This window comes from Carlito syrichta, unplaced genomic scaffold (genome assembly GCF_000164805.1).
Source record: "Carlito syrichta isolate Samal-C Ts95f unplaced genomic scaffold, Tarsius_syrichta-2.0.1 Scaffold307669, whole genome shotgun sequence".
In the NCBI taxonomy this organism is placed as follows: Eukaryota; Metazoa; Chordata; class Mammalia; order Primates; family Tarsiidae; genus Carlito; species Carlito syrichta.
In genome coordinates, this window is record NW_007251765.1 from 495,187 (window position 1) to 522,095 (window position 26,909).

At 43.0% G+C, this 26,909-nt stretch overlaps 1 protein-coding gene across 1 annotated transcript in view; it reads right to left on the bottom strand.

Moving 5' to 3' along the window:
* Positions 1–26,909, bottom strand: part of PATJ (PATJ, crumbs cell polarity complex component) — a 415,643-nt gene that overhangs the window by 119,559 nt on the left and 269,175 nt on the right. Inside the window, exons 29-30 of the mRNA XM_021715786.1 lie at positions 19,919–19,991; positions 3,587–3,679 (exon numbers count right to left, since the gene is read on the bottom strand). Coding sequence (XP_021571461.1) covers positions 3,587–3,679; positions 19,919–19,991 — 166 coding nt within the window. The remainder of the gene's footprint in view (positions 1–3,586; positions 3,680–19,918; positions 19,992–26,909) is intronic.

Sequence of the window (26,909 nt, forward strand, 5' to 3'; positions counted from 1 at the left end):
TACAGATCAGATGCTGCCCTTCACAAGGTACATCCATTGGCAATCCTAGGATGGTGTGGCCACACAGAGGGGCGCACTCCAATCTTATAACAGAAACAATCAAATAATGACCAGTGATGATGAAGTTATTAACACTTCATTATAAGATAACACTTATGTATATATTGGGTTGACCATATGAAATGTTTACCTACAAAAATGACAATTTCATACATCAAGCTCAGATTTTGCTGATTTATGTATAATCTATACCCACCCCCAAAGTGGAAAGAGTTCCATTAGGGAAAGCACTTTCGCATATTTTGTTCACTGTTGTATCTGTAGTGCCCAGGACACAGTGAATATTTGTTGAATGAACATAAGAGCTGACTAATAACTACGCTTTGCCATGTCTTCTTCTTCTATGGGGTTGATACGCTGCCCATGTGTCTCCTCCCAGCATCCTCAACCCTGCCATTCATCAGAAGAGGAAACTGAGGCTTGGTATGATCAAGAAACTGGTCCAAGACCACACTCTTAACCAATACTTTATGCTAGGTCATTTACGTTTATGCTACAGAAGTTCTCCACATTCAGGCCCTCTTTCTTCTTTGAATGAGACCATGCATAGATCCTATCGAAAATGGTGACAAAGAAATTTTAGGACCTCAAAGACAGGTGGAAAAGGGAGGGAACAAACTGGAAAAAGAGACACTTGCCAGTGGGTCCACAGAGAAAGCATGCAATTTGTGGTGAAAAACATTTTTCTGTTTTTTTTTGAGTTGGAGTCTCACTCTGTCACCCAGGCTGGAGTGCAGTGGCACACTCCCGGTCACTGCAGCCTTGACCTGCTGGGCTCTGGTGATCCTCTCTCCTCAGCCTTCCAAGTAGCCAGAACTACAGGCGCACGCTACCACGCCCAGCTAATTTTTGATTTGTTGTAGAGATGTGGTCTAGCCAAGTTGCCCGGGTGGGTCTTGAACCTGCGGGCTCAGGCAATCCACTGCTCTCGGCCTCCCAAAGTGCTGGGATGGCAGGCTGAGCCACCGAGCCTGGCCAAAAAACATTTTTCAAAATGACCATCAGTCTTTCAGGTTTCTGCCCTTTCAGCATCTTCATGTTCGGAGCCCCACTGCTGGTGTTGCTTACTTGGGAAGACGGGGTGGATGATGGGGGGCCTTTGCCTTCAGCCTACATGGGAACTCATTAGGACTATCAGACTGTTCCAGCAAGCAAGGGGGTATTCTCATTCTTTTTACCATTTCCTGATCAAATCAGGGGACCCTACTTACAAAATCCTGTTGGTTTAAAAGACTTTCTCCTAACTACCAGTGGAGATACAAGGCCAAAAGGAACACGTTAATACATCTTTATTTATTTATTTTGTATAGAGACAGGGTCTTACTCTGTCACCCAGGCAGAAGTGACATCAACAGCTTACTGTAGGCTGGGTGTAGGGGCTCAAGCCTGTCATTTCAGCACTTTGGAAGGCCAAGGCAAGAGAATTGCCTGAGTTCAGGGGTTCAAAACCAGCCTGGGCAACTTGGTGAGACCTCATCTCTACAATAAATTAAAAAATAAGCCAGGAGTGGTAGTAGACGCCTGTAGTTCCTGCTATTTGGAAGGCTGAGGCAGAAGGATCACCTGAGTCCAGCAGGTGGAGGCTGCAGTGGCCATGAGCGTGCCACTGCACTCCAGCCTGGGTGACAGAGTGAGACTCTGACTCAAAAAAAACCCACACACACAAAAAAAAGCCCTAAAATAGCTTACTGTAACCTTGAACTCCTGACCTCAAGCAATCTTCCTGCCTCAGCTTCCCAAAGTGCTGGGATTATAGGTATGAGCCACCGTGCTCAACCAAAAAAAGTTAATATATTTTTATTTTTATTTTATTTTTGAGTCAGGGTCTCACTCTGTCACTCAGGTTGGAGTACAGTGGCATGACCATGGCTCACCACAGTCTCAACCTCCTGTGCTCAGGAGGGCCTTCTGCCTTAGCCTCCAGAGTAGCTGGGCCTACAGGTGCATACCACCACACCTGGCTATTTTTAAAATTTTTTATAGAGACATGGTCTCACCACGTTGCCCAGGCTAGTCTTGAACTCCTGGGCTCAGGCAATCCTCTCACCTCAGTCTCCCAAATTGCTGGGATTACAAGTATGAGCCACCATGCCTGGTCTCAAGTTACTATATTTTTAAATGAAGGGGCATTCAGTTTGAAACTTGTTGATAGTATCCATCTCCCTTTGGTGCAAATATGAAGTCTGCCCTTTGGAAAGAGAACAGGGTGACCTTGGGATACTGTATTCAGGAACAATGGTCATAATTTGTTACTGCCACTCTTCTTATTCTTCCCTTCCTTCCTCCTTCCCTACCTTCCTTCTTGTTTTTTGAGTCACAGTCTCATTCTGTCACCCAGGCTGGAGTGCAGTGGCATACTCATAGATACCACAGCCTTGACCTACTGGGCTCAGGCAATCCTTCTGCCTCAGCCTTCCAAATAGCTGGAACTACAGGTGTGCAATACCATACTCGGCTAATTTTTTGATATATTGTAGAGACGAGGTCTTGCCAAGTTGCCCGGGCTGGTCTTGAACTCCTGAACTCAGGCAATACTCTTGTCTTGGCCTCCCAAAGTGCTGGGAATGCAGGCGTGGCGTACCACGCCCAACCACTATTCTTTTTTTTTTTGTTGCCCTGTAAGATCTTCAGCAAATTGCCACTGTTCTTGGTGCCAGGGGATCTCGGGCCTCATGTAGGGCTTGTCCCTGAGTGCCACATGACAATCTCTACTCCTGCTGAAACATCTTTTTCCTTCAGCCAGAAAGAATCAGCTCACTCTCTAGGATATGGAATCAAAGGCAGCTCCAATCTATGTTTTCTAAAAGTTGAAAGAAGATAACTGGGTGACTTCTCAAACTCCCTGAAGTAAAATGAACAACTCTGGGCTATTAAAAAACCAGGTGGACACTCACAAGTGATTAATTCTTTGTGATGGCCTTATAAAAACCCAGTATTAAACCAGATAAAGGAGAGATTGCTTTTGCTTTCTTTTTTTTTGAGTCGGAGTCTCACTCCGTCATCCAGGCTGGAGTGCAGTGGCATGCTCACGGCCACCGCAGCTTTGACCTGTTGGGCTCAGGTGATCCTTCCACCTCAGCCTTCCAAGTAGGTGGAACTATAGGCACGCGCCACCAAGCCTGGCTAATGTTTAATTTATTGTAGAGACAAGGTCTTGCCAAGTTGCCTGGGCTGGTCTCGAACCTGCAGTCTCAGGCAATCCATTTGCTTCGGCTAGGATTACAGGCTAGGCCACCGAGACTGGCCACTTTTGTTTTCTTTATTCTCTTTCTCTGTTAACATCCTTTCCTTGAGTCATGGAGAGATTCCTTTTTTAGTCCCAGGCAGCATAATTCAAGTGTCAAGATGGTAGATGACGCTGTTCTTCGGAGTGGATGGCTATTCCAGACAGAATAGCCTCTCCTGTCTCAGAGATCAAGATTCCCAAGAGAGGCAAACACTGCAAATGGCCCTTTCCAAGGTAGTATGAAATCTAAGTTGTACATCCTTAAAAAGAACATAGGATGAAAAATACCCCGGTTCTCACCAGTCTGGAGCATTCACTTTCCGGCAATTGTTTAATACCAACTTCGAGGCTGCCATCTTCCTCGCTACTAACGGGTTCAGTGCCACTCTGATCCTAGGGGGCATTAAAAAGAAAATGGCAAAGATGTCATTTTTCACTCACACCTCCAAGCTGTGCAGACAGTCCATCTCAGTTACTCATTTTCTTGTTGGAGCAGATATTGTTTCCTCTGTAGAAACCACCCCTGTTTTCTTCCAGAAGACTGTTCTCTGTTTTTATTCAGGTATCTACCTCTGCTGCTAATGGATGGGCCTGAGGGAAAGCAGGCACCTATCCTGTTTCAGGTAGAGGCCTGATTGCCTAAGTCTTACTCTTTTTTGCCAACAATTATGTCAGGTATGAGTATGTCGGGAATGGATTTTGTTCGTTCTGGCCAATGAGATACAAAACAGAAGTTTGCTGGAGCCTCTTGGAAGAGCTGTTCCCTAACCTTAAGAGAGCCACAGGAAGTCCCCATACCCCCTAAATTAACAAGGAAGCATGAAGCCCAAATTGCCCTGGGTAGCCATCCCGCAATGACGAGACCGGTCTTGGGATGAAGCTGACAAATGTGGGTGACAGAGCAAAGATAGAGATGGAAAGAACTGGGTCTCTGATGGCAAAACTGGACCACTGGATCGAGCAGACTTGGAGACTAGCATTATCCTTAGCCACTTTCTAGTAGACTTAAGACATTTCCTTATTGTTGCAGGCAGTCTGAGTTAGCTGTTGTGTTAGGTACTGTGTTACCTCCAGCCAAAACTTTCTCACTGTGACATTGTTTTATGCTGCACAAAACTAAACTGCTTGAGATAAAAGACTGCTCATCTTGTTTATTTCTTTCTTTTTCTTTTCTGTTTGTTCTGAGTTGGAGTTTTACTCTGTTACCCAGGCTGGAATGCAGTGGCGTGCTCACGGCTACCGCAGCCTTGACCTGCTGGGCTCAGGTGATCCTTCCACCTCACCCTTCCAAGTAGCTGGAGGTACAGATGCACACCACCAGGCCCAGCTAATTTTTTAGTTTATTGTACAGATGAGGTCTTGCCAAGTTGCTCAGACTTGAACCACTGGGCTCAGGCAGTCCACTCACCTCCACCTCCCAAAGTGCTGGAATTATGGGCATGAGCCACCACGCCCAGTTTATCTTGTTCATTTTCTAAAATCAAGCCCTAACATGTCCAATGCCTGGTATGTGGAAATCACTTGACCAACACTGATGGAATGAATGAATGTACTGGGTGCTTTTTGTCTTTATGATTTTTTTCTGCAGGATCCTAAAAATACATATTTAATATAAATGAGACATCTGGTAATAATGAGTTCCATTTAAATTCTAAAACACATTAGGCATCTCCTCAATGGAATTGTGACATGTTAATTAACTAGAAGTTTCTTTCCTTTCTGGGGTTACATAAAGATGGATAAGACTGATAAATGGAACATTTACATTGTACTTATCTGGATTTGTATTTTAAACCACCACTATCTTGGGATTACTACAGATTTGGGTGGGCTAGTTTGTAGAGAAAACTGTTTGTTTTATGTATGTATGTATGTATGTATGTATGTACGTACGTACGTACGTATTTTTTGGGTTGGAGTTTCACTCTGTTGCCAGACTGGAGTGTAGTGGCACGATCACTGCTACCACAGTCTCAGCCTTCCCAAGTAGCTGGGACAACAGTCACACGCCACCACACCTGGCTAGGTTTTTGGTTTATTGCCCAGGCTAGTCTTGAACCTGTGGGCTCAGGAAATCCTCTTACCTCGGGCTCCCAAAGTGCTAGGATTACAGGTGTGAGCCACTGTGCCCAGTGACAAAACAGTTTTGATTTTGAGATATTCAGCATCACTTATAACTTGATGTGAATAAAAGCAAAGAGAAAATTACTTCAACTGTCAAATGGAAAACAGGATAGAAAATGAACATTCAGTATTGAAAGGTTGTAGGGGAACAGAAACTTTTACATAGGGTTGAGAGAATGTAAATTAAGACAATCTTTTCAGAAAAACATACATTTTATATATAGAGAGAGATACGTATGCAGGAAAAATATTTACATGCATCTTGAAAAAATTTTTTAAATTGCTTACTTCTGTGGGTGGAACTGTGGAATGAGGAACTAATGGGAAATTAGTTACTTCTATATTATTTGATTAGATAAAAATTAGCATGTACTGTTGCAATGTTTAAAAACAAAGAAAGGCAGCTGGGCACAATGGCTCGCGCCTGTAATCTCAGCACTTACGAAGGCTGAGGCATGAGGACTGCTTGAGTCCAGGAGTTTGAGACCAGGCAAGGCAACAAAGTGAGACCTCGTCTCTGCAAAAATAAAAATAAGAAAAATTAACTGGATATGGTGGCATGTGCCTATAGTCCCAGCTACTCAGGAAGTAGAGGTGGAAGGATTGCCTGAGCCCAGGAAGTTGAGACTGTGGTAAGCCATGATCATGCCACTGCACTCTAGCCTGAGTTACAGAGTGATATCCTGCCTCAAAAAAATGAAATTAAAAAAGGAAGACTATGAGAAACACTTAAAAGAATAAAAAAATCCAAGTAAGACAGCCGTATGGACTTAAAAATTGGTCAGATCTGGGCTCACATTTCAACTCTGCCTCTTGGAATGACACAATTTAAGGCACACTGCTTTCTAAATCTAGTATAGGTTGACTATCCCTTATCTGAAATGCTTGGAATCAGAAATGTTTTGGATTTTGAATTTTTCTGGAATTTTTTTGGGGAATATTTGCATTAAACTTAGCAGTTGAGTACTGCAAACCTGAAAATCTAAATTCTGAAAATGCTCCAACAGGCAGTACCTTTGAGTATCATGTTGGTGTTCAAAAATTCTGGATTCTGGAGTATCTCGAATTTTGAACTTGTCAGCCTGTAATTTGTCTTTAACGTATAGATTAAAATGCCTTATTAAAAATACTACCCTATCGAGTCACTTTGAAGATTAATGAGTTAACATGCAAAATATCCACTTGCATAATGCCAGGTGCAGTTGTTTGTTTCTGGCTTTTTGTTGAGGCCTTTTTGTTAAGGTCCTTATTCCTGCACTCACTGTCTCATGTGGTATAGACTTCTGTGGGTCTATACCACCATGATCCCAATTCATGAATGAGAGAAATAATACATCATAAATAACTTGCTAAAGAACTCCTAGCTAGTAAGAGGTAGACCCAGCATTCAAACCTCCATGAGACGGAACAGCAAGGGCCATACCCTCAGTAACTGTGCATTCGGCCTTAAATAAATTATGCTTTTGTTGCTCTTTCATTCTTCCTTTTCAATACTGAGTGTTGATGACTAATCTTATGGAAGACAGGATTCACAATCTTAAAAAAAAAATGTTGTTAATAGATCGTGGATTTTTTTAAAGAGTGTCTTAGAGTTTTCTCTCTCTTTTTTTGAGTTGGGGCCTTACTCAGTGGCATGCTCATGGCCACCCCAGCGTCGACCTGCTGGGCTCTGGCGATCCTTCTGCCTCTGCTTTCCAAATAGCCAGAACTACAGGCATACTACCACGCCTGGCTAATTTTTTGATTTTTAATTGTAGAGATGAGGTCTCGCCAAATTGCCCAGGCTGGTCTCGAACCCATGGACTCAGGCAATCTCCTTACCTCGGCCTCCCAAAGTGCTCGGATTACAGGCTTGAGCCACTGTGCCCGGCCTTAGAGTTTCTTAACCAGAAAATTTTATTAGATTAAACATCCTCTTCTCAGTGAATTTTAGGTAACCAAGAAGTTATCATATAAAATAGACATGCCTAGATTGAGAAATACATCTTGAAAATGTACAGGTTTTCAGCATTTTAGAAAGTGGGTGAGCTTTAGGGACAGAAAAAATTCTGAACAAATGAGTTACCCTTTCTAAAATCAGTATCTAGCCCTTGAAAACTTTATTTATTTATCTGAGTCGGGGTCTCACTCTGCCACTCAGGCTGGAGTACAGTGACATGCATAATCAAGGCTATAGTGAGCCTTGATCTTCTGGGCCCAGGTGATCCTTTCGTCTCAGCCTTCTGAGTAGGCGGGACTATAGACACATGCCACCAAGCATGGCTAATTTTAGAGAAGAAGTCTTGCTATGTTGCCCAGGCTGGTCTCAAACTTCTGTCAATGATCCTCCCGCCTTAGCCTCCCAAAGTGCTGAGATTATAGGCATGAGCCAACGTGCCCTGAGCTCTTTGGAAAACATTTAACATCCAAATTACTTAAGTGTGTTCGGTTCTATAAGCTATGGGCAACCCTGGTGAAGCTGTGGTACCCAGATGGAGCTTTGAAACAGTCTTTGCTTGTAACCACAGCACATCAGATTGTAGATCAAACTTACAGCAATTCTTCCAGCAACCCTGAGGATGGATACCACCTCTGGTCCCAGGTGAAATAAGATTTTCACCAAGATAGTGGTTAGTTGATACTATTCTCCTAATTATGTATATGTCACCTTCGGGAAAGAGATGTGTTTTTAAAATAAATTAGAGGAATCTTTATATTTCTCCGCAATGTGAATACTGAAAATGAGATCTTCTTGGTCTTTATAAAATGAATCCTAAAGTAGGGGAGAAAACAGCTGCTTAATGGATACTTTAACTTGGAAAATTTAAGAAAATGTGGGCAAAGCAGTCTAGGTTCCCAATGGTCTATGCATCTTTTAAGATGGAAATAAAGGCTGGGTGTGGTGGCTCAGCCAGTAATCTAGCATTTTGGGAGGCTGAGGAGAGAGGACTGCCTGAGCCTGGGGGCTCGAGACCAGCCTGGGCAAATTGGTGAGACCTTGTCTCTACAATAAATCACAAAAACTAGCCGGGCGTGGTGGCATGTGTCTGTAGTTCCAGCTACCTGGAAGCATGGTCTAAGCCCAGCAGGTCGAGGCTGTGGTGGCCCTGAGTGTGCCGCTGCACTCCAGCCTGGACGACAAGAGTGAGACTCCAACTCAAAAAAAATATCCTCCACAAATTCACCCACACCCCACACTTAGAAACTACAGGATCAAGTGGAGCAGAACTTTTTCTATGGATTCCACTATTCCCTAAATCTTTTCCTTCTCTTTGGCTGGGAGACATCTCTCTTTCCTCTAAATCCTCCTAACATTCTACATGGATCTCTTCTGTCACTCAGTATTATCTCTGTTGTATCCTACTTATGTATGCACAGAGCTGATCTCCCTGAGTCCAGCATCTGGGCCTCACTAATTTTTTTTGTCTGTTTCACTTTTATGTTCATCCTGGGTCTGTCTTGCTTCCAACTCCATGCTCCTTTTAACTGCAGTACACTCTCCTTCCAAAACCGTTCTTCTGTTTTTCGTTGAAGACGACTCCATAGAGGAGGCCTGAAGTCCAAACCCAGATGGAGAGGCACATTGGGCAAAAAGGAATTTGGAACGGAGGGAGGTTCATAATCATTTACCTTCTAGGAGAGCTGAATTTTCTAACAGAGTGTGTGTGCTTAGAGGAGTCACAGAACAAAAGCATGTGGCTGCTGTTTCTGAGAACAGAATGGCTCATGAGGTAATCACCTTCACAATACCCCACTCACCAGGAGCCCAGAAAACAGCAGGCAGGGATGAAAAGGGAAAATAGGTCAGCAGCATGACTTCCAAGGCACAAGGGCATCATGGGGGTTTGTAGACCATCTGGCTGATGGATGGTGGCCCGTTGACACCCAACACGACTCAGCTAATCCGGATGGCTGGGTGTCCATGTCCTCTCTTGCTCATCTTCAAACCACCTGTCTAAGCTGCCTGCTTAGCCAAGCCTCAAGAAGAAAAACCTTTCCCCACGAAAACCACAGTCAATAGATTTCGTGTGGATTATACTGTCACTGAACATGTGGAAAAGGCTAGGCTGGTGATGGTTCTTTTAGCAGAGCCTTCACCAAAAGCCTGAGAAGACTTGTGGGTCAGTCCCCACGAAGTTTAGTCTTTTCCAAACCTCCAGAAGTTCCAAACTCCCCCCCGAGCTCTCCCTCAATCTTCCATGTAGAGCCATGACGGTTATTACATTATTTTTAAGCTCTTTAATTTTTTTCATACCCACTATTTGTCTATAGTTTTCCCCCAACTGAACAGTAAAAATCTTGATAGCAGGAATGATGGTGTTTTTATTATTGTTGCTGTTGTTATTATTATTATTATTAGAGTCAGAGACTCACTCTGTTGCCCAGGCTGGAGTGCAGTGGCATGCTCATCGCTACCGCAGCCTCGACCTGCTGGGCTCAGACGATCCTTCACCTTTGCCTTCCAAGTAGCTGGAACTACAGGTGCAAGCCACCATGCCTGACTAATTTTTTGATTTATGGTAAAGACGAGATCTCACCAAATTGTCCAGGCTGGTCTCGAACTACTGGGTTCAGGCAATCTTCTTGCCTCCACCTCTCAAAGTGCTGGGATTACAGGTGTGAGCCACTGTGCCCAGCAGGAAAGATGTTTTATTTGAGAGTAGACTCTCAATACAAATTAAATTTGCTGAAGATGTTACTATGGATCGAGAAAACATTTCTGAACAGATAAATGTTCAATAGTGTTATCCCCTACCTTGTTTTCCATTTAACATGACAAAAGGGTTTATTAGTATATATAACTATTTAAAGCTGATTTAAGATGATAACAAGCAAAGTAAATTAAAACAAACAGCAACCATATCTCCCTCATGTAATTGAAGTTATCATTATTTTTTAATAAAACTTGGCCAGGGGCGGTGGCTCACACCTGTAATCCCAACACTTTGAGAGGTGGAGGTAGGAAAAATTGCTTGAGGCCAGGAGTTCAAGACCAGCCTACGCAACATAGTGAGAGCATGTCTCTACAAAAACTTAAAAAATTAGCCAGGCGTATTGGTCTGGTTGTAGTCCCAGTTACTCTGGAGGCTGAGGCAGAAGGGTTGCCTGAGCCAAGGAGGTCGAGGCTACGGTAAGCAGTGATCCTACAACTGCACTCCAGCCTGGGACAGACAGAGCGAGACCATGTCTCTAAATAAATAAATGGTAAAATAAAATAACAAATGAAAAAGAAACAAATAAAACTTAAGCTGGTTTAAATTTTATCATTGCCGTGTTTCCTAAATCCAGTGTTCTCTTGAAAACACACACACACGCACACATAATTATTAGTCTCATTGCCAGCCTAAATTCACAAATACTTCTTTCTGCAAAGCTATGTTAACTGAATGTGACACACTGAATTTCTTTCTTCTACCCTCAAACACGAGCATATATATTAGATTACTCGGAATTCCAGAAAAGCAGTGCACAAATAAACATAAAGTGGGAATGATGCTGATGGAACTCCCTGCGGAATCAACCTCTCTGATCTTTACGAGGCCCGCTCCTTCTCACTGAGTATTCAACAAAGCACAGCTTCTACGAAAAGAAAAGAAAGAAGATTCTTGCTTGTATAAAGATATTCTAGAAGATTCAGCCTGTCTTGGCAAGGAATGAAATAAATATCTTGCAACGGACTTGAGGCTCAGTACCTCTTACAAGACTGCAGCAGCGACTTCTTTTTTTTTTCAGTTGGTGTCTCACTCCATTGCCCAGGCTGGAGTGCAGTGGCACGTTCACAGCCACCCCAGCATCGACCTGCTGGGCTCCAGTGATCCTTCCGCCTCAACCTTCCAAGTAGCTGGAACTACAAGCGTGCGCTACCACGCCCGGCTCATTTTTTATTTTATTGTAGAGACGAGGTCTTGCCAAGTTGCCCGGGCTGGTTTTGAACCCATGGGCTCAGGCAATCCACTTGCCTCAGCCTCCCAAAGTGCTGGGATGACAGGCAGCAGCAGTGGCTTCTTAATTATCTGTCTTCAAGACATCGTCAACATTGCTGTGAGTCTAATCTACCTGAGGATAGCCTTGATCACACAGTTTTATTGTTCAGAATGCCTGCAACAGCTCGACGTACCCAAAGAATGAGATCCAAACCTTCTGAGATTTAAAGGTGGAATCCAAGACAGAAGCAGAAGAGAGTGGAAAATGCCAGGGGGTGAAACAGGGGTTGAGGAGATATTGATCAAAGAGTACAACATTTCAGTTAGACAGGAAGGGATAAACACAACAGAGCTACAGTACAATGTGGTGACTGTAGTTAATAATGCACAGCATCCTTGAAAAAAATCTCGAAGAGAGTAAGTTTTGACTGTTCTTATCACAAAAAAATTATAAGAATGTGAGTAATTCATATGGTCATTATCTCTATCTAGCCATTCTACAATGTATACATATTTCAAAACGCCAAATTATACATGATAAATACATACAACTTTTATCTGTCAACTTAGTCAACTAACTGATAAAAGGAAAGGAATCCTGTTTTATATATAACTTCTTTTTTAATCAAAAGGAAGCTGGAATACGGCTGTAACTATTGACAATGGAAGATGCTGGGGCTGGGAGCTCTGTAGAAGGCTGTAACACTGTAAGTATGATCACAACTAAACTGAGTTCTTATCACACCAGAAATACAACTGCACAACTAAGCACTGTATAAATGTTACTTAATTCTTCCAGCAAATCCATAGAATTAATTATTATAATCAAACTCATTCTAAACCTTCTGAAGGAAATTGAAGCTATATTATAGAGCTTTACTGGTTCAAGTTCACTCTGCTGGTAAATGACAGACTCAAGACTAGCATTTGGGTCTGTCTGACTTCCAAGCTCACATTCATAATCACTGCACTGCACAACTGCACCAAGGGTATTAAAATTACCAAGAATACTGTATTATAACCCCTTCTAAGTATAGACAGTTGCAAGGATAGGGTATGCTGACCCATACTTAGTACTTGATCCGGATAACTACCCAGTGACACAGGCAGGGTAGCCTAGCAACCCGACTCTACAGAAAAAGACAGACTTTGAAAAAGACAGCCTTTATCAAGGTCAGTTCCCCGGGGAACTGGTAGAGCCAAAATGAGATCCTACATCATCAGAGTTCTTGTCTTACGATTTTATTAGCACTTGTGTTCACTCTACACACACACAATTGCATGAAGCCATTTTGTCCCTTGTTTTTTTTTTTTTTTTTTTTGAGTTGGAGTCTCACTCTGTCACCCAGACTGGAGTGCAGTGATACGCTCCCGGCCACTGCAGCCTCAACCTGCTGGGCTCCGACAATCCTTCCACCTCAACCTTCCGAGTAGCTGGAATTACAGGCACGTGCTACCATGCCCGGCTAATTTTTTTATTTATTGTAGAGATGAGGTCTCACCAAGTTGCCCCGGCAGGTCTCGAACCCGCGACTCAGGCAATCCACTCACCTCAGCCTCCCAAAGGCGCGGGATTATAGGCTGAGCCACCGAGACTGGCTTTGTCCCTTGTTATACCCTTGGTGTCCAGAATAACAGATGACACATAGTAGGAGTACAGTAAGTATTTGCTAATAAAGGAACAGCTATGAGATACCATTGCATATAACACACGAGCTGTTTAATCTACTAAATTATTATGATCAGGTTCAACTTAATAGAATATGGCTGTATTTCACCTATTAGTTATGATTTAAAGGGACTTTCTCTTTATGCTTAAGTGCTCACTAGAAACACCTGAGGAAAAAACCACAGTGAGAGGGGTCCAAATGCAAATGGGAAGGGATGAGCAAGTGACCAGGGAACCAGAGCATACCTACACCCTTCCTAGACTATCCACAGTAGGGGCATCATGAATCATTTGGTGGCAGCAGTCCAGAGGGGAACTAAAAACCTCTGGAGAATATAATCAAATTTGTGATGGTGCCATAAAGACATCATATGGCATATCCTTTTAGAGAAAATAATTTATTATTTATTTAGACACTTAAATACCTACTGTGATTTAATTATTTTTGAAAACAAAATACAAACATGGCACACAAACTTGATTCACATATTGTGATAATGGTCTTGAATCCCAAGACTGGTATTATTCATACTTGACATATTTTGGTAGCTGGATTTACTTAAAAATAATATTAGTCTTATAAATTTTCAGAATATAATTAGGTTATTTTGAATGACACCAAGCTATTTTTCCGACTGATAACTAATTCTGCTAAGTTAGGGTGTAGTTAGGGTGTGAGTAAAATGTATATTTTACAGCTGATGGATTAGAACCATTTCTGTGATTAGCACAACTGAAAAAATGAAAACAACAGTTAATTGTTTAGTTATCCCTGTGTAGGCTTGGGGATTGGTTCTGGGACCACCCAGTGTACCAAAATCTGCACATATCCAAGTTCTACAGTTAGCCCTGCACATCCTAGTAAACAAAAAGTCCTTATATGCAAGTTTCACATCTCGAGAAGACTATTTTTTATCTGTCTTAGGTTGAAAAAAACCCCATATGTAAGTAGATCTGCACAGTTCAGACCTATGCTGTTAAAGGGTTAACTCAAAATACTTAAATATTGAGCAAAATAGATGTAGGGGACCCAAAAAACCCAGAATTTATTTATATAAAATTGTGTGTTTATTCTTATATGTTTAAACTTCAGTCACCTTCAAAGTACTCTCCGTTTGATGCAATATGTCTATGGAGATGCTATTTCCACTGCTCAAAACAGTTTTTGAACTAGTCAATTTTGATGCTTTTAGTGCTTCTGCCATTTTTTGTTTCATCTCTTCCACATTGGCAAAACCTTCCCTTTGAGGACTTTTTTCATTCGAGGAAAACAAAAAAAAAAGTTGTTTGGGGTGAGATCAGGTGAACAGGGAGGGTGGGGCACGGGCATCATGACATATTTGGTCAAAAATTGCTGAACACTCAGCATGGTGTGGGCAGGTGCGCTCATAAATCACCCATCAAGAAATGGGCAAATGTGTTGAAAGAATCTCCAAAAAAATTTCACTTCAGTCGAACGCAGCCTCCCAAAACAATGCTAGCTGGTACACGGATGTCAATGGGTTCCTAGAACACTTACCTAGTGGGGGAAGCTTGTACTATAAGGGGCCCACCTTCCAAAAGATAATTCCAGGGTTTTTTTTTTTTTTTGGTCTCTTTGTACTTAAATATTTGAATAAATAATCAGTTACTTGTATTAAATGCTTTACATACATGACTTCCTTTACTCTTTTTGACAAGTCTATGAAGGGTTGGTGGTAACACACCCAGTTACAGATGAGGAAGCTGATGCTGAATTGGACACCTGCATCTAGGTTCACAGAACTGTTATCTAGCCTACAGAGGCCCCAATCTCTCCTGAGTACAGTGGAAACAGTAAGACGATCTCTCAGTCTAGATGAAAGTGGGACATGAAACAACATATTCAAATCGTCTAGGATCATGCTTGACGTAGTAGACACTGCATTGGAATGTCCCCTTTCTTTTTTTTGAGTTGGAGTCTCACTTCGTCGACCAGACTGGAGTGCAGTGGCACGCTCATTGCCACCCCAACTCTGGACTCTGGTGATCCTTCTGCCTTAGTCTTCCAAGTAGCTGGAACTACAGGCACGTGCTACCACGCCCAGCTTATTATTTTTTTTTAATTTATTGTAGAGATGAGGTCTCACCAAGTTGTCTAGGCTGGTCTTGAACCACTGAGCTTTCGGCAAGCCTCTCGCCTCAGCCCCCCAAAGTGCTGGGATTACAGGCTGAGCCACCGTGCCCGACCCAACTGTCTCCTTTCAAGTGCTCCCCTTTGAGTGGGAAGTCAGCAGAAATCAGAAATGATTTCTGAGACAAAGAGAACAAATGAAACCAATCAGAAACCCCAGAAATGGTCCCCTCAAAACTAAATATTGACACCAATGGTGTACATATAGTCACTCTAAGTCACGAAAACTGGATTTCACAGATGCTTTAAACTTAAAGTCAGGCAAATTTTCTTTTCTTTTTTTTTTTGAGTTGGAGTCTCACTCTGTCACCCAGACTGGAGTGCAGTGGCCGCTCCTGGCCACCGCAGCCTCGCCCTGCTGGGCTCCGGCGATCCTTCCGCCTTAGCCTTCCAAGTAGCTGGAACTACAGGCATGCACTACCATGCCCGGCTAGTTTTTGATTTATTGTAGAGATGAGTTCTCACCAAGTTGTCCAGGCGGGTCTCAAATGCGCAGGCTTAGGCAATCCACTCACCTCAGTCTCCCAAAGCGCGGGATTACAGGCTGAGCCACCAAGCCCGGCTGCAAATTTTCTTGGTTATCATAAAGGTATTTTTATTTTACACTGAAAAGAAAATATGATATGTGCAACTAGAGACAAAGCCAGTGGTTTCTCTTGCCCATGGCAGCTCTGGCACGTCTCTTTCTTTTCTTGCTTCTTTCTCTAATAAACTTTGTTTTAAAACTTAAAAACACAAACAGAAAACCAAAGACACAAACCATTTACTATGGGATGAGATTTTGATGGGAACATTTATAGCCAACAACAGTATAAAAATTATTTCCAGCTGGGCTCGGTGGCTCAGCCTGTAATCTGGCGCCTTTGGGAGGCTGAGGTGAGTGGATTGCCTGAGCCCACGGGTTCGAGATCCACCTGGGCAACTTGGCGAGACATCATCTCTACAATAAATCAAAAGTTAGCCAGGCACAATTGCACGCGCTTGTAGTTCCAGCTACTCGGAAGGCTGAGGCAGAAGGATTGCCGGAGCCCAGCAGGTTGAGGTTGCAGTGGCCGGGAGCAGCCACTGCACTCCAGTCTGGGCGACAGAGTGAGATTCCAACTCAAAAAAAAAAAAAAAATGATTTCCAAAGACTGCATCCCCAAGATGTATATGACAATCTATAAATACAAGAGAAGAATTTGCAATTAAGCACTGACATTTACTTTGCAGCAACCAAATGCTGGGCACAAGATACACATATCATCTTTAATTTTAACAATCCTACACGGTAGAAACTATTGCAGTCTTCCTGCAGAGAAGCAAAGTGAGGATCGAAGAGGTTATGGCAGCTACCTAAGATCACACGTCTAGTGCATGGCTGCACGAGGATTTGAGCTGAGGTAGTCCAGCTCTGGGACCCATCCTCTCCACCACCCTGCTGACTGCCTGTCCTAGGTCTTCATCAGAATGAAACAACCCAGTGCTGGCAAGGCTGTGGTGAAATGGTTGTTGGTGACAAGTCACGGTCAAGCAACTACAATCTTCTTAGATGGTAATTGGTCAACATAGATCCAAATTTTGAACCTGCTAAGCTGCTGATTAAGCAACTGTATGTTGGGGTATCTAAGCTATAAAAGTAAAAGCACTAATACCTAACAATTGCTAAACACACATGCATGCGTGCACATACACACATGCTTATACGCTTTTACTAGCCAGATACTGCAGGTCATCTGGATATCTGTAGATTGGAAAAAATATATATGATGATAGAGCATATTAAAACATGACATTATATTAAGCAAAAAAGGCATTTTTTTCTTTTATGTACGGAGTCTATTCCAGAAAAATGTATAATAGGCACCTCAAACTTAACTACAACAAGCCTCTTAATGTTCAACTCCCAGTTGAGAGAAACAGCTATTCTCCAACAGACTGCCTAACCAGTTGGTCAAGTCAAAAATCTAGGTTTATCCCATGATTCTCTACTTCCTCTTAGTTCCCATTTTTTTTGGTGAGTTGGAGCCTCACTCTGTTACCCAGGCTGGAGTACAGCGGTGTACTCACAGCCACCCCAGCATCAATCTGCTGGGCACAGGCAATCCTTCCACCTCAGCCTTCCAAGTAGCTGGAACTACATGTAGACACACACTACCATGCCTGGCTAATTTCATTTATTTATTGATTGATTGTAGAGATGAGTTCTCTCCAAGTTGCCCGGGCTGCTGTCAAATCCGTGGGCTCAGGTAATCCCCTTGCCTTGGCCTCCCAAAGTGCCGGGATGACAGGCAGAGCCACTGAGCCTGGTCAGCCCCCACTTTAAACAATCAAGTCTGACTCAATCTCTACAACATCTGGAACCTGCCCCTTTTCTGTGCTTCCAATGCCTCACCCATGCCACATTCAGGTCTCCACTGGGCTTCAGTCTTCTAGTGCCTTACTCTCACCTTCCTCTCAATCCATTCTCTACCTAGCAGCTGTGGGAGACCAGGATATGCCACCCCAAAAAGGAAGCATTGTTGAGCCGGAGGCAATTACAAAGAAGAAAGATGCAGAAGAGCTCTCTGCCCTCCCTTCATTTGCCTAAAAGCAGGGCACTGATTGACAAAGACAAAAGATACCCCCAGGGAGAACAAAGCTTAACCCAAGAAGACAACTGTGGACGCTTATCCCCTGAGATGGTACCAGAGCATCCGGTGAACAGGCATGAGCAACTAGCCTTGATCTGTCAGCTATTTGTCTTTTCCCGAGTTGCTGTCTCAGAGACAGAGACCTTTTCCCTAGTCCTGTCACTTCTCTAAAAATTTACTGTCCTTTGTTGAAGACAATGTCTAAGCTTGAATTCAAAGCAAACTTTCTGAGAACTACTCATTTCTGGGTGCTGCCCATGTGTATAGGAAATACATACGTTACGAAACTTCTGTTTTTCTCTTGCTAATCTATCTTTTGTTACAGGGGTCCATTCTAACTGAGAACCTGTGGGGATGAACAAAAGATAACTATTTTTCTTCTCCTAAAGGGCCAGATGGATCCTTTAAAAGTGTGTATCAGGCCACTTCACTCCGCTGTTTAAAACCTTCCAGTGACTTCACTGCATAGAGAATAAAACCTTAACTTCCTACTCTGACTTAAAAGGCTCCCTCCCACTCCTGTCTCATATTCTGCTACTCTCCTGGCTCCCAGCGTGCTTCCAGCCAAATTTCTCCAACACCCCAGCTTATTCTCGTCGGAGAGCCGTTTCTGTCCCCTCTGCAGGGAAAGCTTCTCCCCCTCATGGATGAGCATGTGGCTCTCTCAGCATTTTGATCGTGTTGAAATCTCACTTTGAGGCAACCCCTTTGGGTCCCCTCCCACTGTGGGAGCTTTTCTGTCCTCTCGATAAATCCTTCTTTCTTAAAAAAAAAAAACAACTCACTTTGTCCAAGAGGCCTTCTCTATGACTCATCAAAGTAGTCACATTCCCTATTTCACTGGCCACTATGGGGCAGTCCTCTTGGTTATGTGTTTCTCAGGGAGTTTGTTATGTGAGCTGAGCCATGACAGGAAGCCTCATCTGTTTTATTCATACCCATATCTCCAACACCCAAAAGAGTACCCGGCACACGTGAGGCACCCATAGAACACTTGTTGAATGAAGAAATATAACGGGTCCTGCATAATCACATTTTTATTAAAAGGGATGATATATAGAGCTCCTTTTTGTAGATGCAAAGGAAAAAAAAAGATATTAAATAGTAAACATTAACTTCCTTAGGGAGGGAAAGAAAAATTAAACTTTCTTCTCATAACTCTGCATTGTTTAATTAGTAACAATATGTACGTATTTCTTTTTGAAATTAAAAAATAATTCAATAGGTTAAAAATGAGAAGAGAATGAATATTCCTTCAGTTGGGGAGATAAGCTGAGTACAGTAAGACACCTACATATGAACAATTTCCCATTCTGAGAGTGCATTTGTAAGTCTAATTTGCTTGTAAGTCCAACAAAGTTAGCCTAGGTACCCAATTAACACAATTGGCTTTATGGTACCAGCTACATCACCACTGCTCTTACGTTTGCTTCCAGACATTCTGGGCTTGCAATAAAGATACTGTACTACTGTACTCTATTCAGTACTGCTCAGCAAAGTACACAAAAGCACAACCACTTGTAGAGGATTTACACACATGACAATTTATGCCAGACATGTGAGCTATCTTATGTGACTGACCATGTGAACACGTTTGCATCTTTGAAAGTTTGCAAATTGAAGGCTCATATGCAGAGGACTCTATCTATCTATATCTAAGTATCTATGTATCTACGTATGTATGTATGTGTGTGTCTATCTATCTATTTGTCCATCCTAGAAGCAGACTGATACTACAGTAATCCTGTTGTACTAGTATTGTCTCCATTAATAGACGGAGGTAATTATTTAAAGAGACCTGCAATCATAGGTATTAAAGTCATAGGTACGAAACCATAAAGAGGTATAATTCAGTCATAAAAAGGAAAAATCTTCTAATAAGCTCTAAAATGCCCAAACTAGGACAAAATTATAGATGTAGAGGAAACCTTAATCAACCTTCAGGAAGGTAATACTCACATGATTAATTTCTAATATATTTGCTTGACACTGATTTATATTATTTGGTCATCATACCTCAAATGCTTTCTATTTTAGTCAGGGAAATTCTCTAGTTAATACGTTCTATGCGTTTGGAATACCAAATACTGAAAATAAAAAATGTCAGATTTGGGGAAAATGCCCATGACAAGTCAATCAAATTCACTAAGAGCTAATCTGGAACAGCCTTACCTCAATAGAAGACGGAGAGCTTGATGGTAATGGGAAGGGAGTAACAGCCATCTGATTGACCGCGTCTTCGTTTCTGTGAAACGGTAAAATAGGCAGAGTCAGCACACAGTAAGTGCTAAGCTCCTGGCTCACATTATAAATACTTCCTCAGATCCCAATTGAAAATGCACACACGGCAATGCAGAATCAAGCTTACACACACACATATATATCCGTAGCTTTCAAGCACCCAAAGCTATTAGGCACAAGAAGAGACGGATTACTCCAGGGATGCTAGGCTACAATTATGGGTGACAAAGAACGTCAATGCTATGAGTTGGTCAAATCCTGCTTAGTAAGTCAAGTGATACAGGGGATAGTTTTGGAAAGGCTTTCAGCACTCTCGGGTATACATCTTTTAAATGGAGATGTGCAACCTTTAGGCCCTATTAATGTCTAGTGTATCTTGTTCTTTGAACTGGAAAGGTTCCCAGCCTCCTTACTTGGCTTCTAGCTTTGTTTTGCCAAACGAAAGATGACAGGGTGTCTACGACAGGCCCTGCATGGTGGGTGGTGAGGAGGACGGAGGGATGGGGAGAGCAGAGCTAGACAGAAAATGCTGCGTGGTTAGGCGCCTTCTCCTCCTCCTCCTCAGCCCAAGGGAGTGGAGCAGATGGAGCTGAAACCGCATTACCAGGTGACAGGGACACAGCTCCTACCGTGCCGTTTCTGATTCTGTGGGCCTAGTTCCACCACGTGACTAGCAGATGGTGGGCAGGGGTCTGGGAGATAATGACTATCCTTTATCATTCCTGTATGATGCATGACCAATATATTCACCTCAAGACATAGGTGAGGTTTGACAACGCAAATTCACAGAAAAGTTTCTTGTTTATGTGTCAAGTTCTAAGACTTCACAGTTTTCTTTTTGTATGACACACACACACACACACATATAAATAGAAGAGCCACTGCCTAACTCGGGAAGGAACTCAAAATCCAACCATGTTTTAATTTTTATTTCTCATTAACTGGACAAGTCTATTGGTCTATGTCATTCTTGCTTTGGAGCTTTAATTATAACACTGACTTTACTTGAAATGTCTTTCTTTCTTCTTTTTTTTGAGTCAGGGTCTCACTCTGTTGCCCAGACTGGAGGGCAGTGGCATAATCATGGCTCACCGCATCCTTGACCTCCTGGGTTCAGGTAATCCTTCTGACTCAGCCTCCAGAGTAGCTAAGACTACAGGCAAAAAAAATTTGCCACCATGCCCGGCTATTTTTTTTTTTTTTTTTTTAGTTGGAGTCTCACTCGGTCACCCAGACTGGAGTGCAGCAGCCGCTCCCGGCCACCGCAGACTCGACCTGCTGGGCTCCGGTGATCCTTCCGCCTCAGCCTTCCTAGTAACCGGAATTACAGGCATGCGCTACCACGCCCAGCTGATTTTTTGATTTATTGTAGAGATGAGGTCTCGCCACCCAGGCGGGTCTCGAACCCTCGGGCTCAGGCAATCCACTCACCTCAGCCTCCCAAAGGTGCGGGATTACAGGGTGAGCCACCGAGCCCGGCTGCCCGGCTAATTTTTAAAAAACACGTTGTGTAGTGATGAGATTTTACTATGATGCCCAGGCTGGTCTCTAACTCCTGGGCTCAGGTGATCCTCCCACCTCGGCCTCCCAAAGTGCTGAGATTGCAGGTATGTGTGAGCCACTGCACCTCTTGAAATGTCTTTCTGTATTCAATTTACACCCCACTCATCCTTCTCCAGTGTGTGCTCAATAATTTCAATCAGGTAAATTATTCCCTTAAATTCAAAGGCTATCCACATATTGATGCCTTCTGAATTCACCGTATTTCATCCAGAATTTTTTCTGAGTTTAGGATCTGCATATCCAACTCCTAGTTTATAGTGCCACTAGATGTCTTACAAGAATCCCAATAAAGTAGAGCTTCTTCACCCAGATGGTTCCATAGCCGATTCTCCCCACCCGAGTAAACATCCACATTATCCCCCCTGCTTGCTCGACCAGGAACTGGGACTCATTCTTGAAATCTCTCCTCCCTCAAGTATACTTCCAACCCATCAATATGTCTTGTTGATTCTACCTTCAAAATAGAACTGGAGCCTTTCCACTTCTTTCCATCCTACCCTATGTAGAAGCCATCATCATTTCTTACCTGAATTCATGTAAGAGCATCCTATTTGGTATCCCCACTTACAACCAGCAGTCATGACGATCCTAACACATAAATCTGATTATATTTATATCCCCTGCTTAAAATGCTCCTGTGATTTCTTTTTAAACCATTTTTACTTTTATCTTTGAGACGGGTTCTCACTATGTTGCCCCAGACTGGTCTTCAACTCCTGGCCTCAAGTAATCCTCCTGCTTAGGTCCCCATAGAGTGCTGGGATTACAGGTATGAGCCGCTGTACCCAGCTTCTATGGCTTCTTAATGCACTTAGGATCAAGTCCAAAACTGATAAGAAGGCTATAAGGTCCCACTCCCAGTTTGGCCCTGTCCGTGCTCTCACCCCTCGCTCTTTGTGTCCAGCCCAGACACACAGGCTTTCTCCCCGCTCCTTAGCTGACCCAAGATACACCCTCCTCAGGCCTTCTCTCACCCTTCTCTCAGGCTCTGTGTGCCTGTCGCCCAAATCCTTTGTCTGATTTACTCCTACTTCTCCTTCATAGCTCATCATAAATGTCATTTCCTGAAACAAGCCTTCCAGGACCTCCATGGTATGCTGATAGCACCCTAAACAACGATGGCTTTTATAGCTCTATTTCTTTCATAATTTACATAACTGATCTGTGTGAACATTTGCTTCAAATCTGTCTTTCTCTCTAGCTAGTAAGCACTAGGACCCATGTCCTTCCAACTCTCGTTACACTGTCAAGGGGTAACCCAGTGCTTGGTCTGTGCTTAACACATTTATTTTAAAAATGGAATGAGGCCGGGTACAGTGTAATCCCAGCACTTTGGGAGGTCGAGGCGAGAAGATTGCCTGAGTCCAGGGGTTCGAGACCAGCTTGGACAACTTAGTGAGACTTCATCTCCACAATAAATAAAAAAACTATCTGGGCATGGTGGTACGTGCCTATAGTTCCAGCTACTTGGAAGCCTGAGGTGGAAGGATCGCCGGAGCCCAGCAGGTCGAGGCTGTGATGGCGGTGAGAGTGCCACTGCACTCCAGCCTAGGCGATAGAGTGACACTCCAACTCAAAAAAAAACAACAAAAAAACAATGAATGTGTGACAGGGGTGAGAGAAAACGATCACGTTCTTCAATAAGGAGAGAGGCAGGTTGGTATGTCAGCTCCAGTACTGCCATTAACCAGCTATGAGACTTTGGGGAGTTCACTTCTCAGAGCCTGGGCTTCCTAATCCCTGAGAGTAGGCTAACGATCACAATTCTGGGTGTTGCTGTGAATTCTTTGTGGAGTGAGGCAGAGTATAAATAAAGACATGAGGTCTAGGTACCGTTTCTTGTTCTACCCATTTTTGATTCTCACACTATCTAGTGCACGGACCAAACCACTGCAAATGGGAGAAACCCCGAAACCCTAACATGATACAAAGTACGAAGAATGCATCTATATTTCTGACGGCATTACAGATGCCTTGAGCATGCAGTTATGTTAAGGGATGGCTCTTGCTTTTCAGGAGGTGGAACCCACTCTTTAGCGGTTTGTTCACACATAGAAAGGGCAGTCGGTCACCCCTGGGTAAACAAGAGCATCTTTTCAGTGACCATTCCATTTCCCATTCAGTTTCTCCCCTGAATAACACAATAGAGCTCAGCTCGGCATAGGCCAAAAGCCAATAGAACACGTCTGTTTCAGATCTGGAACTCACCAGGCAGAATGTATTTGGCAGCAATTAAGTAGATGGCTTTTCACATCTCTTTCAAAGGTTAGCAGCATTAAAAATACGGCTGCACATAAATTCTTATTGCGAGATCAGGTTGAGCTGAACCAAGTTAGCTCAAATCAGCAAGTTTCCCCCCACGGTGAGTATAACTTTAGTGGCCCTTACACCCCATATTAAATTGTTTTTAACCACACATAATAGGAAACCTACAATTACTCTCACTGAAAAGAAGATAAGCTGCTCTAAGAAGCTATACTTCATAATCCTTTATAATCCACTTAATAGAGAGTATTCATATGCTCCAGCATCAAGCCACAGAGGGCTGACATAGGAACAATTTTAAGGAGAAAAATCAGCAGAGGGAAGCCAGAGAGGGAAGGCATTCATATCTCAAACACACAGGCAGCCTGCATGACAGCCGGGGAGCCTGTGATAGGCTTCTATCATATCCCAGGATCCTCACAGAACGCAATCTGTTTGCTTTATAACTAAACTTTCCTTTCCGAATAATTAACATAAGTTTCTCAGGCCCGGGTACCCCATATAGAACACAATTGGGAATTGTAATTGTGGGTGGGTGTTTTCACACATCTTCAAGAGCTGCTGGGAGAGAGATAATGGAGTTCTCCCACGCACAAGAGTGAGGCTCATTTTCCCGGCACGGAACACTGGGTGTGTGTGTCCCTATTGCTCTGCTCGTCTGGCTCTATAAAAACGATTCGTGCTGGTCTTTCTCCCTCACTAAGGGCAGGGATGAGACCTTATTTCTTCATAGCCCCAGCCTATAGCAGGGTGTCTGGCAGAGAATGGGCGTACTACAGACATCTGTTGAAATGAAGTGATCTTAATAAAGCAGGGAAAAGAAAGGAGAATAGAGTTATCAAAATGATGCCCTGTGCTTTCCGAGCTGCTCCAATGAATGAATGATGACGGGCTGCCTGTAATCAGTCAGTGATCAGTCTTTGCTGCACGTAAGGGACATTTCTTGGGGTGTCTGCCCAGTTCACAGTGACTCCCTGGATGGGCCATCATGTCTACATTGGGTAACACTCACAGCTCTGCCTTCAACCTGACAGGATGTCGGGGTTTGGGCCAATCATATTCTGTCTCCCAGGGACTTAACATTTAGAACTGACACATAAAGATTAGGAGTGCACCTGTAATCCCAGCACTTTGGGAGGCCGAGGTGAGTGGATTGCCTGAGCCCACAGGTTTGAGACCTACCCGGGCAACTGGGCAAGACCTCATCTCTACAATAAATCAAAAAGTAGCCAAGCATGGCAGCGCACGCCTGCAGTTCCAGCTACTTGGAAGGCTGAGGAGGAAGGATCGCCGGAGCCCAGCAGGTCGAGGTTGCGATGGCCGAGGGCGTGCCACTGCACCCGGTCTGGGTGACAGAGTGAGACTCAAACTCAAAAAAAAAAAAAAAAAAAAAGATAGGCGTGCAATCTCAAGACATGTCCAGTAGAACTGGTCCAGGTTTCATAGATTTGGAAATCTCTTCTGCTGACATTGCTAGAGTCTCCTTGTTTCAAGTGATATGGGCCTTTTTTGAAAAGTTCATGAGGCATTCTTGTATTCTTACAATACATTCTCCTTTTAATTTAAGCTAGCTAGAGTTCAATTAGTTGAAACTCAGCAATATAGCTCTCATTTTATTTTGAAAATATATATATTTGTTTAACAAATATTGATACTATGGAGATAACAATGGATAAGCATGAATCTTGCGCTTGATGATATTAGTAATTAGTGAGAAATACAACTAACTAAACAACCAATTACAATTGTGGTTACTGCCCAAGGGATGTTGGTTAAGTTTTTCTCCAAAAGAATGCCAAGAATACCTCTAAATCAGTTTCTTGTTTGTAGAATGTACTTTTGTTTATGGTGAGCATACACTTTGGATCCTGATTTGAATTGTTTTGTTATAAAAATATGCTCATGTTGGTAAAAACAAAACAAAAAAACACACGTACTTGTGTTAGGCAAGACGCTAAGAAGAATCCCTAGATTCTTGCCCCTGGTTTACAGATTGTGAATATGATGAATTTCACTTCCATGATTAGGCCATTATTAAAGTTAGCACACAGCTGTCGTTAAGATAAAAGGGGATTGTCAGGTTGAGCTTGACCTAATCACATAAACCCTTTAAGTCTGGAGGTTTCACCTCTTAGGACCTCAGTCACCTGACAACTTCCATTTAGGAGGTTGATTTACATGAATTCTGAACTGATAAAAAATTCCTTGTGCAATGTCTAGAGGTCAGGGACAGGAAGTCCAACATCAGAAGCTCAGTTGCTGGCTTGAAGACCAAGGGGGCAGCCTGGCAAGACATGCGGGTGCCACAGCAGGTGGGAGTGGCCCCCATCTCAGCATCAGCAAGGAAATAGACACTGCAACCAAATAAGCCTCGAAGTGACTTTTTCCTCAAGCCCTCCAGACAAGCCATGCCTTGATTTCAGCTTTGTGATTTGCTGGGTTCTCTGCCATGGGTATGTCTTCAGCCACTGGTTACACAGCAAGAGAAAACCAATACATGACACAATTTCTGGAAAAAACCATGGTCACCAGAAATATAACATCTGAGCGCTTATCAGATACAACTGTTCAAAGCACTTTCACATATTAGCTCATTTAACCTTCGTGAGAACTCTATATGGGAGTTACAATTATGGTCTTCATTTTCTCTTGATTTTACAGAGTTAAGCAACCTGACCAAAGTCACAAAGCTTACAAATCAGAAAGCTGATAATAAACAGCAGAGCTGAGATTCAAAACCAGCAGTCTGGTCTCAAAACCTGCTCTTTGAACTACTACGTGATGACGTTTCCCATTTTAATAGCCTATCCCATAGACACGATGTCTCCTTCGCTCATACATCTCAGTTAACATTCCAAGACTCACCTTGGGGATAAGTTCTATCAGGTCACAGTTCCTCTTAAAGATATTTCATACGCTTTCTTAGGGTCAAGCTGTATACAAGGTTCCAGGTCTGCTCACTCTGTCACCTGCAATCTAACCTGTCACGCTTAAGTTCTGAGTGTCATATCATATTTTTCCCACCCCTTATATAGCTACAATGACTACTAAATGCTTTAAATTATGCACTTTGTGTGATTGGGAAGGGGTAGAG